The following is a 14,943-nucleotide window of genomic DNA, read 5'->3' as shown; positions in this document are numbered from 1 at the left end:
CTCCTGGCTGTATAATTTTTAAAAATATATTGGCAACAGTACAGCATTTTTAAAGTAAAAAATTGTGACACATTAGCTGTTACAGTAGTGACTTTTTTTTTAAGGTAAATTTCTACAACTGCCTTCAAGCTTTTCTTTTATAACTCTTTTGGAGTGTTTTGTTGTAACTTCATTTTTGCTTTCTGAAAAGTGAGCAAGAATAGTAAATTAATGGGAAGTTCTTGCTTAGTTTTTGTTTTTTTTTCTAGTTGTTTTTAAGCTTTCAGTTAGAATGTACCAATCTCACTGTGGGGGTGAAATACCTTAATATGCTAAGAATAGTGGAGAGTTTTGCTTTGCTCCCTTTCCATGACAAAGGGAAGTACTAGGTCTATACTTTTTAAAATACGTTTTTGTAAAGCTCCTTTTAAAAGAATAACTTATTGGCCAAGTAAGAAATAAACCAGCGATTATAAATGAGAATTTCAACTGTTGCTTTGCTTACATTTGTTTACTGTGAAAGTCATTTTAAGATTAGTCAGTCAAACTAAGATTGGAAAATAATTTTCACATTTGAATCAAATGCTTTTACATAATTATGTTAACTTTTCAGAATATCATATCTACCTAGGTATACAGTATTTTAATAATACACCATTGTTACAACTTTTTAGTTTCCGGGAGAGAGGAGCAAGAGACTGCCCAAATGAAATATAAAATGTATGATGTAGAATTATGTTTTCCGGAGTCCATCATACTTGCTCACCAAACTGAAAAGGAACTGTTTGCATGTCAGTATGTATGGTATATGTCTTTAGTAAAAAGGAAAGAATGAATGACCGTCTCCTTGGTACTCGTGTGCAAACTGTTGTTTACAGAGAGAATCCCTACAATTTCCTGCTTAGGGAGGGCAAGGAGAAAGAACAAAATCCTCAGGAAATAAGTAATAGCCTTCTCCTAGCAAGTAAAAATTAAGAAAAATCATGTTTTGTTTGGAGTATGTACATGCAGTAAACACTGAAGTTCTTACAATCATCTCTAAGGTTCTGCTTAATTGGTAGAGGCCCCAATCTCATCTGCTCCATCCCCTGACTGCTCTTGCTTAAGCTAACCTGATCTCTATTATTCCGTTAAGCACACTCTTGGTTCGGGGTTTTGCGTGTGCTCTTCCCTCTATCTGAAACGCGCTTCGCACTTAACAGCCTTATGGCATGTTCCTTTCCTTAAGGTTTTTAAGTCATTATTCAGTGAAGTCTTTGTTCTCTTACCATTCTATTTTAAATGGCCATCTCTCCCCAGCCACCCCACAGATTCCTCTCAGCTTCATTTTTCTTTATGGTATGTTATTCATTACCATTTGGCTTTTCTTCCTCAACTGGAGTTGAAACTCCTTATGAGGGCAAGAATAAATTTGTATTTATGTTATTCACCCTCAAATATCCCCACTGCCTCAAATAGTGTCTGGCACATAGTAAACATTTGTTGAATGAATAATGTTTATAAATGAGTGTTTTCATTTTTGTAGACTCTACCAGAAAATCTTACATATAACTTAAAGTTTAGAAAAATTTAGAGAATAGTGTGTCAGTATCTTGGTGGAGATGAGAATTAGGGGAAAATGCTAAATAATTTCTAGATTTGGTTTCTAACGTTATTCAGTTTAAATAAGACTGGCTGAATTGTAAGATGTCTAAACATCTTTAAGACATTTTTGCTGTGCTGTAAAATAAAGGTATTTGTTCATTTCACAGAATCACTGTAAGGCTTTATTTTTATTTAAATCTTAGAATGTTTGTACATAGAGCTTGGCTGGGCGCAGTGGCTCACGCCTGTAATCCCAGCACATTGGGAGGCCGAGGCGGGTGGATCACCTGAGGTCAGGAGTTCGAGACCAGCCTGACAAACATGGAGAAACCCTGTCTCTACTAAAAATGCAAAAATTAGCCGGGCGTGGTGGCACATGCCTGTAATCCCAGCTACAGGCAGGAGGCTGAGGCAGGAGAATCGCTTGAACCCGGGAGGTGGAGGTTGCCGTGAGCCGAGATGGCGCCATGCACTCCAGCCTGGGCAACAGGAGTGAAACTCCATCTTAAAAAAAAAAAAGAATGTTTCTACATAGAGCTTTACTCTATTATAGCACTGATCTGATAGTATTATAATTATTTTCATGTCTGTTTCCTACATTAGACTTGTATATTCCTGTGGTCATTACCAGTGAGTGAAACAGATAGATAGATATAGATAGATACCAGTGAGGTAGGTAGATAGGTAGATTAGATAGATTATAGATTAGATAGATAGACTAATTTTTTTTTTGTATGTGCTCTATTGCCTAGAAGGGCACCAGGCAAATAATTGCCCCCAAAATATATTTAATTGATAGTGAAACATGATATAATATTGTTTTTCTTTCTGCTTTTTTTAGGAATCAAAGTTTAAGGAAACAGGTGTAATTACCCCAGAAGAGGTGAGTGCTGAAGATATACTGAAGTCTTTTTATTTTACAATAATACTAAACTAGGTGGCTTTTCTGCTTCATAAGAAAACATCTTGAACTTTAATTTTGATTTGAGTAAAATTAGGTTTTATGACTGTGATTTATGGGAATTTCTACTTCCCATAGAAGAAAAGATGTAACTTCCCCGTCAGTTTGCCACTTCTCATATTTCTCTGTAGTTCCTCCTTATTTAGAAATGAGGGTGAAAGAAGGGATCAAAATGAGTCCTTTGTCACTTATCCTTGACTTGTATTGGTGTTATATTGAGCTGTGCAGTAAGCTCTGTAATGTCTGTGGTGTCTTGGTTCTGTTTACATCAAATGTGAGTTTTCATGCTTTTCATTGGAAAACTTTGCTTACTACTTAGATATTGTTTTCTCTTAAGAGTTCTATTTCGTTGTCCGTGGAGAAGTAAATACTGGGCTAAAAACCTTTTCAGGCTCCAATTTTATGAATAATTATGGTTTTATCAGACTTACGTTGTTCTTAATAAGAGACAATTTATTTAAGCTTGAATTTTTTTTTTCTGCCAATGAAAACACCACTTTTTGGCAATAGAACTTTATTCACTGTTTTGAAACAAACGTTTTAAGCCTTATTGTATGATAAGGCTGCTGCTGTTAAGGTCCAAGGTGTGGAGCTAGAGAATTAACTGATCTTTCAATTTTCAGTTGTGATGGAATTTGTCTAGTTACAAATCTTTGTGGTTTTTTAAATTTTTTTTTCTTGAGACGGAGTCTCCCTCTGTCGCCAGGCTGGAGCACAGTGGCGCGATCTTGGCTCACTGCAGCCTCTGCCTCCCGGGTTCAAGCAATTCTCCTGCCTCAGCCTCCCAAGTAGCTGGGAATACAGGTGAGCGCCACCACCCCCAGCTAAGTTTTGTACTTTTAGTAGAGATGGGTTTCACCATGTTGGCCAGAATGGTCTCGACCTCTTGATCCGCCTGCCTCGGGATTACAGGCTTGAGCCACTGGGCCCGGCTCCTTGTGAGTTTTAAGAATGGTTTCTGTGCTGGGCGCGGTGGCTTACGCCTGTAATCCCAACACTTTAGGAGGCAGAGGCAGGCGGAACACAGGCTAACAGGGCGAAACCCCCGTCTCTACTAAAAATACAAAAAATTAGCGGGGCGTGATGGTGGGCGCCTGTAGTCTCAGCTCCTTGGGAGGCTGAGGAAGGAGAATGGCGTGAACCCGGGAGGCGGAGCTTGCAGTGAGCCGAGATGGCGCCACTTCACTCCAGCCTGGGCGACAGAACGAGACTCCGTCTGAAAAAAAAAAAAATGGTTTGCATAACTAATCTTTTCTCTAAAATTGTCTTTTGTTTTTGGTGAAGACACATGGTAGTATGGAAATAACCTAGGAGACCTGCCTTCTAGACCTATTTCTGTAATTTCTCCTAATGAGGAAATCAGTTAAACTATCCCTGCCGAGGCTTCATGTTTCCTCATCTATAAAATAACGGTTGTGGGCTAGACATTCTGTAAAGATCCTATTCTGCCTTAGGTTTTATTACCTCAAATGCCAAATAAAACTAGGTTTTGATTTTAAGGATATCATTAACATTCTTGCCAAACAGAGGTGTAATTTGAACATGGCTCTTTATCTGAAATCAAGAGCGGAGATGAAAGTATGCTGTTCTTCTTGCACTCTTTGGTTTTATTTCCTCTGTGAAGATGACTAATTGTTGAATATATAGTTGCAGTTAGAGATGCAAAGTCTGTGGTCATTGGATAGAATTAAGCAGTTTCAAAACAGGAATTCATCCTAGAATAAATAACTGTTACACTTAATTACAACATCAATCAATTTATGAATTTTCCTCTCTAAAAAAATCCAAGGCCAAATTAGCCCAGCTGGCTGTCTATTACATAATGCAGGGTTGGGATAGAGCACAATTACAGGATTGAGTTAGAGTAGAATGAGCCTGGAGGAGGAAATGGGAAGGCATCATTTGCTTTGTGTAAATATTATATACTGAGTTGATTTGTTCATTTGTTTCCTCTTGCTGTTTCTGAGTTTCTGCCAGACATCAGCTATCTTTTTGTTTTCATTCAGAGGTGTGGCAGTATTGTGCTTAAAAAGAGGGGCAGCTAGTATCTGATACTGTATTGTCAAAAAAACAAAGAAAAAACTAATGTTGGATGTATGTATGACTGATTAAGTAGAATACTATTAATTGAGGTTAGCTTGAGGAATGGAATTGCTCACCAAGATGTAAATATTGATTCTTGTTGGAGTTGGTCAGTATTATATACTGATAATAAAGATAACAAGAGAACATTTTTAGTCTCTGAGAGAAAGCTATTGCAAGAAATATTGATCATTTAGAAATTTGAATCTTGCATCATTTGAACACATGAAGCAAGTTATGATGGCCATTGCTAATGAGGGCAGATGTACACATGTATTATCAGTGCGAGTCTGTGTTTTTTTTGTTTTGTTTTTGTTTTTTGTTTTTCGTTTTTCTTGCCTCCTAGTGTTCTTGTTTTTAAATAGAAGATACTGTAGGGACTATGAGATAAAATGTTAGTCTTGTTACCTCAAGGCAATACAATGAAAGAATTTTTTATTTTTAATTATTTTGCTTTCATTTAGTTAAATTATTACTTTTAATGGTAATAAATTAGTTCCTGATAACCACAGAGCTAAATGTAGCATCTGGTTGCAATGACCTCGAAGTGCTCAAAATTTGGGGAAGAGACTATTGTTTTTATTTTGGTTTTTGTCTTTACTTAGGCTGTTTAAATAATAAGGTTATTCGAAGTAAGAGAACAGAAACATAAAGTTTCTATCAGGAATCCAGTTGCTATATCTTGTTAATGTTTCATCTTAAAAGAGGTTATTCTTATAATTCTTGTTTGATAGAATTATATGCTCAAATTAAACTAGAGTATTTTATATAGGCATACTTTCTCAAAGGTATTAGAGATTAAATATTTTGTAATTTTTTGCTGTGTAATAAACCCACGAACAATACAAGATTTTAAGCTAGAGCTGTTGCAAAATAGAAGTAATTTGGCAAGTATGTGGGTGTCACACGCGTCCGTGTGTAGAGACCGCCAAACAGGCTTTGTGTGAGCAACAAGGCTGTTTATTTCACCTGGGCGCAGGCGGGCTGAGTCCGAAAAGAGCAAACGATGGTGAGATTATCATTAGTTCTTATAGATTTTGGGATAGGCAGTGGAGTTAGGAGCAATGTTTTGCGGGCAGGGGGTGGATGGCACAAAATACATTCTCAAGGATGGGGAGAATTACAAAGAACCTTCTTAAGGATGGGGGAGATTACAAAGTACCTTGATCAGTTAGGGTGGGGCAGAAACAAATCACAATGGTGGAATGTCATCAACTAAGGCTATTTTCACTTCTTTTGTGGATCTTCAGTTGCTTCAGCCCATCTAGATGTATACGTGCAGGTCACAGGGTATATGATGGCTTAGCTTGGGCTCAGAGGCCTGACAATGCGCATCCTGCTTGAGTTGGGACACTGCAGTTATGCTTAACACACTTAAATTTTCTGCCCTCAGAAATAAGCAGGATTTCTGTTCGCCAGTAAGATCAGCTCATGTTCGTGTAAACTGATAATTCTCAAATGGTTAAAGTTTATCTCCCTGAATCTGGTTTTTATTTCTGAAGAAAAACAAAAACTTGTACAATATTCAGCCCGCTTAGGAAGTCTAAGGTTTGTTAGAGAGAATTCAATTTGTTAATTTTGTAGGTGTTTTCAGAGTGAGACCAAAAAGCTTCTAACTTTTTCCCATTGTTTTGGCACTGCATTTCTCTTTTAGAAGTGCAAAAAAGCTTTCAAAATCACTTAAATTTTTAAAAATAATAAAAGAGGAAGAGGAAGAAGTGTGCCCTGTGATATAATAGACTTACATTATAGACTTGTATCTATTTAGTAATTTTTTTCAGATTTTTATTGTATTTTCAGTCATTGGCAAGAATGTGTCTACATTTTTGTATCCTTAAAATAGATTTTGACAATTTAAATCTGATAGCCTTACCTTTATCAATTTCATTATACTGCTTTTGGCATTACTTAATCCAGTTATAAAAACTGAATTTTTAAAAAACAGCACTTGTTGTTTTTTCTTCCAAGATTAATTTGAATTTTTTTATGGACATTAGAAAACATTGCAGTTTAGTCATAATCAAAAATAAATCTTGAGGCTGGTAGAGCAGCTTTGGTGCTGTTTATATTTTTATTGCTTACTGGATTTCAGTGTTACCTAGTGCCATCAGTTTGGTATTTTGCCACCTTGCACATTAAGTGATGTTTGATTTTTCTTTTTCCTTTTTTTCATATTACTTTTAAATCGTGAATAGTTTGTGGCAGCTGGAGATCACCTAGTCCACCACTGTCCAACATGGCAATGGTAAGTAATATTGAGTAAAGAATAGAAAATTAGTAAAATGCATGGCTTCAGAATTATAGCAATTTGCAAAATAGGTTAATGGATGAAAATTAGAATGACCAGTTTAACTTTCCCCCCAGCAGATTCTTCTGTTAAACAATGCCCCTTCAAAATAAAGGAAGAACAAGGGGGTGTTATACCTGTGTTATTTGGCTATGTTAGCACAATATGATGGACTAATTTGAGAAAAATGCATTTACTTCCTTTACTATTATTTCTTTTCTTTATAGTGTCTAAGTCTGACCTTCTGGTTCTTTGAATAATAAATAGTTTAATAAAATTTGATCAGGTTTTTGGCGGGGCGTGGTGGCTCACACCTGTAATCCCAGCACTTTGGGAGGCTGAGGCGGGCAGATCACGAGGTCAAGAGATGGAGACCATCCTGGCTAACATGGTGAAACCCATCTCTAAAAATGCAAAAAATTAGCTGGGCATGGTGGCAGGCGTCTGTGGTCCCAGCTACTTGGGAGGCTGAGGCAGGAGAATGGCGTGAACCTGGGAGGTGGAGCTTGCAGTGAGCCGGAGATGATGCCACTGCACTCCAGCCTGGGCGACAGAGTGAGGCTCCCGTCTCAAAAAAAAAAATTTTTTTTGAACGGGTTTTTTTTTTTTTCAAATTAACAAAATTTACTGAACATGTTTGTGGCATTAATAAAGGCAGAGATTTTGCAGTTTTATGTTCTTTAAAATATAAGACATAAACGTTTTCTGTTAGGTTCAAAAGTATGCTCCATCTTTAGGAAACTGGCTAAAGCTAAAAGAAAGGTTTATGATACCAATTAAGGCCTTCATTATAAATCTGCTTTTAAGAGGCTTTAAGTTTTTATTTTTTTAATAGCTTTTATTTTAATTACTAAAGTACCTTAAGCAATTTAGCAGTTTTCACAATCTATATTTTAAAATATTCTGAATAATAACAATGTTTTATTACTTCCAAGTACTCATGATAAAGACTCCCTGTTGGTAGCTGAAAAAATGATCCCAATATTGGCAGAACTTTTATTTAAACTAGGATTGTTTGGAATTATCACCTTGTTTGTATATAGGTGCTTCAACTTAATATCTTTTTTCTTAAAAATTGTTTTTCAATTGTAGTTGAAAGGTGTAGTTTTGACTGGGGATAGGAATTCTATAATTAATAAGTTTCCAATTGATAATGTTTTTCTTAATATCTAAAGAGCTTCAAACCCTTTCATCTGTGGCCTGTTATTCTCCTGCATTTTAATACTTACCGTGTCGCTGAAACAGTTGTCACTGCTTTTTTCAATTACTCTTTATTTTGTAGGGCATTATTTATGTACCAAAAGACTAAAGTTTCAAGTTTGTTTTTATGTACTTTTCTCTCCTACATGTGTTTTTTGTTCCATATTTAAAATTAAATTCATGTCATAGAAGCTCTCTGATTTAATAAAGGTGTTTTTTTTTCTTTCTGTATTCCAGATTTTCTGTTAAAACTATATTTAGCTAGGTTCTGGTCTATAATTTATATGTATTTCAAGTCAAATAGGGAAATGAGGTTTACAGTAGTATTCATTTTGTGAAAATAACTGATTCAGGTTTTTTTCTATATCATAAGCATTTTCTTCATTGAGATTTCTTTGTTCTACCACCTTAATTAAGTAGTTTAGGTATTTGATTTATAGCATTGTTGTAGGGGCTTGTATATATGGACGGGATCTTTTTTTAGCAGGTACTAGTAGTTTTATTCCATTTTATGAATTAGAGTGATTTAAATACTTTTATTGTAACTTAGAACTGAATTATACCCCACTTCAGTGTCCACACTTTTGGCTAAATTCGTGGGCCAAAGGAAAAATTCATTTTAAATTAGCACTAGAGCCAGGTTATTTCCATGCTTATGCCTTCACATGCACAAGTGCTATCATGACCTTATTTTAACTCTTTCCTCAGAACTTCGGGTGTTGCCATGACATTGTTGAATTTGACACTTGGGACTAGTCAAAAGAAGTCTAGAAGGCCGTCAAATAATATTAGGGCATTTCCTGACTTTACCTTGTGCCCAGATCTATGGTTTGAACTTTAGACTGAAGCTTGAAAAGACAGCTGAACTCCAAATTTATGCTCATATGTTTGTGAAAGGCGCCACATACCACTCCACCTCTCACCGTTTTCAGCTGACCCACAAATTCTTAAGAAGAGGTGCCAGAGCAGCTCAGAAATGTTGTAGATAGTTGGCTCTGACCCACAGAGGGAGCAGTGTTTAAGAGTAGGAGCCCTGAAGTCACTTGGCTTTGACCCTTGCTCTCCCACCAAGTTTTGTGATCGTAAGCAACTTGATCTGTTTAATCTTTAGTTTACTTAACTATAAAATGGGATATTTATATTTTCTACTGTTTAGAGTTATGAAGACTAATTGAAAATAACATGTTGGAGACTTAAATTCTATACTTAATAAGCACTCGATAAAAGGTTTTTTGTTTTCAAGAATTATTAATATTGTCATTTTATGATTCAGAGCATCTTTTATCTCTTAATTCTGATTTTAATCCAGTGATAGGAACAGGGATTTTGCCAGCCACCTACAGTGTTACATAATGTCATGCAGCTTTTTTTTCTGCCTTTTCTTGTTCTCAAGATGAGCAGCAGTACTTCAGGATTAAAAATGTGAGAGATTATACAGTGGGCTACAACTCACTGAGGAGCAGCATATTTTATTGTTGTTTAGAGGCAAACATAATAGTTGCTTAATAGTTCTATATTATTCTACCTTTTTTGTCTAATATTTAATCCAAATTCTCTTGGGTCTATTTGCATCTCTTAGTATATTTCACTTAGATTATTGTTGCGCTTTTCTCCATGCCCTGACATGTATTACTTAATGGAGTCCTTCCCAAATCAATTTTAAACCAATTTTCTGAGAATTATGGATTATATCATTTTGAGATTTATATGCAATACTTTCTGCTGTATATTTGCCTATTAAAATATGTTTTGTATTTTGGTGCTTTTCACTGTTTTTAAAGGGCTACAGGGGAAGAATTGAAAGTGAAGGCATACCTACCAACAGGCAAACAATTTTTGGTAACCAAAAATGGTAAGAATTATGTTGCATATATGAATAAATTTTGCATAGAGGTATATTAAAATGAAGCTCTCGGTTTTTCTATTGCTTGAAAATTTTTTTCCTTAGTTTTATCTCCTGTTATTTCTTTTTGCCAAAAACATATAGTTGTCAAGATATGAAGGAAGAGGGCCCTAAGGAAAGTTAGACTTCTAAGTGGATTTTTTTGAAGTTGGCTTCATAATAATCTTTCTAGGTATTTGATTTTAATCTTCTTTAGACTGAAATTTTGTATGGCAAATGAAATTCATACTACCTATGACATGTAAAAGCTCAGAGCTGACGATGTTATTATCCGTTGTGTCACTGAAGGACACAAAAATATTTTGAAACAGGTAGTGGTTGGTTTTTTTTTTTTTTTTTTTTTTGGTTGTTTTGAGACAGAATCTCACTTTGTTGCCCAGGCTAGAGTGCAATGGCCTGATTTCAGCTCACAGGTTCAAGCGATTCTCCTGCCTCAGCCTCCCAAGTAGTTGGGATTACAGGCCTGCCACCATGCCCGGCTAATTTTTGTATTTTTAGTAGAGACAGGGTTTTGCCATGTTGGTCAGGCTGGTCTCGACCTCCTGACCTCAGGTGACCTGCCCACCTTGGCCTCCCAAAGTGCTGGGATTACAGGTGTGAGCCACCGCGCCTGGCTGAAACAGGTAGTGTTTTATTTATGAAGTTAAATTTAAAAACAACATCAAAAGGTTGTTATAGTTCCCAACTAATCACAAAACAATACATTGATTTCTGTTCCAATTTACTCATTATAGGAAAGGGAAAATAAAGTGAACAGAACAGCAGTTTTTTCTTTTCTACAGCATATTTCTTTTTACAAAGGCTGATAATTTATATCCTGATTGTTTAAAAAAAATCAGGAGATTAAAAAGCAATTTGTTGACCTTATACCATAATGCTTTTACCATATAATTACCCAATCTTAGGCTTATGAATAATAATACCTGTTAATTGACACATTTGCTGTATGAACAACTTACTAGTGTGGTATAAAGAAGTAAAAATCAGAAGGTTGGTGAATTTTAAACTGTTTTATCCATTGTGAATAACTGGAACTTAAATATGAATTATAAAATTTATATTGAAAGTTACTTTAGCCTTGAAAACAAGAGTTCACCTTTACCGCCACTGAATATGATAGCTGGGAGCTCCATGTTCTGAAAGTAAAGCCATTAAAATAAGGTATTATTATTCATTAGACTGAAATTGAACAATGATATATATCTCTGACATCAGCCTGCTGTTCTTCACAGACCATCATGGTAAAGGAATGCATAGAACATTCCCAATAGAGCTTTTCTACTTGTCTTCTGACAAAGTAATTTAGGAAAAGGTAAATGTAGCCAAATAATTATGTGTCTATGAGCTGAATGTAACTCTTAATCACCTTTAAAAGTGAAACATTCACTTAGTACTTTGGTGGTATAAACACCCTATTTTATGGACTAAGCTCTCTTCTTTCTAATGGATTTATGGTTAGCAGATTACGTGCTAGTTACTGTATTTACCATTTTTTTTATAGTGCCGTGCTATAAGCGGTGCAAACAGATGGAATATTCAGATGAATTGGAAGCTATCATTGAAGAAGATGATGGTGATGGCGGATGGGTAGATACATATCACAACACAGGTAAGAGGAGAATAAAATGACATATGTTTAGTTTAAATTAAACTCTTTCACAATCTTTTATAATAGCCTTGATTTAAAAAAGAGGATACATAAGGCATAGTTTTGTCCCAGTAGACTTACATGAAAAAAGCAGGAGGACAAATTTTAAAAAAGAAGCCTTTAGAGTATGCCAAATTTATTTCTTTTTTTGAGACAAGAGTCTTGCTCTGTCGCCAGGCTGGAGTGCGATCTTTGCTCACTGCAACCTCCACCTCCCGGGTTCAAGCGATTCTCCTGCCTCAGCCTCCCGAGTAGCTGGGACTACAGGTGCGCACCCCCACGCCCAGCTCATTTTTTATTTTTAGTAGAGATGGGGTTTCACCATGTTGGTCATGATGGTCTCCATCTCTTGACCTCGTCATCTGGCTGCCTCGGCCTCCCAAAGTGCTGGGATTACAGGCATGAGCCACTGCGCCCAGCCAGAGTATGCCAAATTTCTATAATACCTGCTACTTCCATTGCAATTTGAAAATACTTAATATTATTTTCTTAGTTTCTAAATACAGAGAGGGAAAAAAAAGACCGTCAGAGATGCTGAATATGCATACTACTTTGCTTTACAGTCTCTTGCTTACATGTCATTGTCATTCCATTGCTGGATTATGTGCTCCTCTATGACAGGAACTATACTGTATTCACATTTACCCAGAGAACTGACATCTATTAAGTGTTTAATAATTATTTGTTAAATAACGACTAAAAGAAATTTTCAGTACTGTAAGCTCCATGAAGGTAAAGATTCATTGTTGAATTCTCAGTATCTATCAAAGTGTATGATGTAGAAGTTGTTCAGTAAATATTTGTTAAATGAGTTGAATGCAAGGTTTTTATAAGTGTTTCTATGAGTTATTTGAAACCCTGAATATACTTTTTTATTCTAAGTCCTAAAACACTGTTTTGCCACTATATTTATATAACTATGTAAATGCATATTATCACATGCTGCTGAAGCTAACTACCATTTATTACTTAGTTTTGATGAAGAAAATGTGCTCTAAGTTTAAATCCATGATACTAAAAACAAATTTTTCTGCCTTTGAGTCCTAGAGGTTAGGAGTTATATCCTTAGTAGTAGTAATAAAACAGGGTTTCTCAACCTTGGCACTGTTTTTTGGAATGGAAAATGTGCTCTAAGTTTAAGTCCATGATACTAAATACGTTTTTCTCCCTTTGAGTCCTAGAGATTAGGAGGTATATCCTTAGTAGTAATAGAACAGGGTTTCTCAACCTTGGCACTGTTTTTTGGAATGGATAATTATTTTCTGTGCATTGTAGAATGCTTACCAGTATCTCTGGCCTGTAACCACTGGATACCAGTAGCATCCCTCAGTTTTAACAACCAAAAATGCCTCCAGAAATTGCTGAATGTTCTGTTGGGGGAAAAATTGCTGCCTTCAGTTGAGACTCACTGCAGTAGACAGAGGGCTAAGTATCTGCCCAGGTAAAAGTTCCTTCTTAGGTCAGTTTCTCCCCTACTCTGAATAAAGGATACTGCCATCTCTTTCCTTATGGAGTTATAGGCAAAGATTCAGGACTTGGGCTCCTTGATCTGAAATTTATTGGCTTATTAGTGAGTCGAGTGCTATATCAAAGCCTAAAGGAAATAACAGATTGAAAAACTTTTAAAAGTAATTTCAAAAATCATCCTTCTTTCCCCCCGCCCCACTGAGTAGTGAAAGTCTTTTAACTCTTCTGCTTTGATTTTTCCATGCCTGGAAGATGTTGGCAACACATGAGTAGGAAATTTTCTGTTGACTGACTGGAACCATTGATTGTGCATTGTTTTTGATGTCAAGTTAGTGACTTATGAGGCCAGATACTGGTTCCTTGTTCAACTCAGTTTCCCTTGTTTTATCCTTGCTTTTCCTGGGCGTTTTCTTCTATTAGCTTGTGTATTAGTCATGGTTCTCTAGAGAAACAACCCATAGGATGTATACAGAGTAGGTTTTGCTTTCTGTGGTTTCAGTTATGTAGTCAACCATGGTCCAAAAATATTAAGTGCCAAATTCCAGAAATAATTCATCAGTTTTAATTTTTGCCCCCAGTGTTGGGAGTAGCATGATAAAATCTGCTATCCTGATCCGTTCTGCCCAAGAGGTGAATCATCCCATTGTCTAGTGTATGCATGCTGTATATGCTACCCAGCCATTAGTCACTTAATAGCCAACTCGATTATCAGGTCGACCGTCTGATTATGTGGGCTGGCAAGTCTGAATTCTGCAGGGCACACTGGCGGACTAGAGATTCAGGGAGTGTTGATATTGCAGCTTTAGTCCTAAAGCGTTCTGGAGGCTGAATTCCTTCTTCTGGAGGACCTCAGTCTTTTTCTTACAAGGCCTTCGACTAATTGGATGATATCCCCCTATCTTGTAGAGGGTAATCTGCTTTATCCAGTCTACTTACTTAAATGTTCATCACATCTCAAAAATACCTTCAGCAATATCTAGAATGGTGTTTGACCAAACATCTGGGTGCCACAACCTAGCCAAGTTGACATAAAATTAATTATCATAACCCTTTAGAGTATTACTCTCATTAGAGTCATTTGAGCTTTCTTTTTCTTTGTCAACTGTATCCTACTTTTAGAAGTGTTTTAATGGCGTACTACTTATTATATTTTGACAAATTAAAGAGGTTGATTTGCTTTGTTTTTATGTTCCGCAGTCAATTCGTATGTTAAAATTTGGGTTTTACTGTTATGAAATAGTCATACCTATTATATAGTAATTTCTAGAAAAACTGAAGTAAAAGCTTTGTGCCAGACCTGTGGATTTTGACCTATTTTATTTGTGAAAGTGAGCTATTTATTTTGTTTAGGCATGTTGAACAGACATCTCAAAATTTTAGATTAACAAAGGAGCTAAGCATATTCTGTACTTAGGCTTTTTCTTTAGTAACTTTAGATGCTGTTGTTTTACTATATTTCTTATTCTTGTTAAACTATTTTGTTAACATTGACAGGTACTTTGAAGTAGAAATGTTATCTAGCTGACTGGTGGTGCTGCCACCTTCTTAAGGCTTTCTTTGAGACAAGTAGGTTTTGAGGTATTTGCCCCGTAGAGTGCAAGAGAATTGAACCAAAAGTTAGCTTGTATGGATTTTAATCCCAATTTCATCATTTGACTGGGTATAACACTCAAGCAAGTCATCTCTCCAGTGACTTCATTTCTTCATAGGAAGACATTATTACTGTAACTTCCTCATAAGATAGTCATTGTAAGGATTAAATAAGATGTGGAAATAGTAGAAAGCCCCATACAAATGTGATATGATATTACTACCTTTGGGTATCCTACATT

At 35.9% G+C, this 14,943-nt stretch overlaps 1 protein-coding gene across 1 annotated transcript in view; it reads left to right on the top strand.

Moving 5' to 3' along the window:
* Window positions 1-14,943, top strand: part of ATG3 (autophagy related 3) — a 30,850-nt gene that overhangs the window by 1,154 nt on the left and 14,753 nt on the right. Inside the window, exons 2-5 of the mRNA XM_004036058.5 lie at window positions 2,405-2,446; window positions 6,802-6,851; window positions 9,875-9,945; window positions 11,498-11,605. Of these exons, the coding sequence (XP_004036106.2) occupies window positions 2,405-2,446; window positions 6,802-6,851; window positions 9,875-9,945; window positions 11,498-11,605 (271 nt within the window). The remainder of the gene's footprint in view (window positions 1-2,404; window positions 2,447-6,801; window positions 6,852-9,874; window positions 9,946-11,497; window positions 11,606-14,943) is intronic.

Source organism: Gorilla gorilla, chromosome 2 (genome assembly GCF_029281585.2).
Source record: "Gorilla gorilla gorilla isolate KB3781 chromosome 2, NHGRI_mGorGor1-v2.1_pri, whole genome shotgun sequence".
Taxonomy (NCBI): domain Eukaryota; kingdom Metazoa; phylum Chordata; class Mammalia; order Primates; family Hominidae; genus Gorilla; species Gorilla gorilla.
This window is presented reverse-complemented; position numbering and strand designations above follow the sequence as displayed.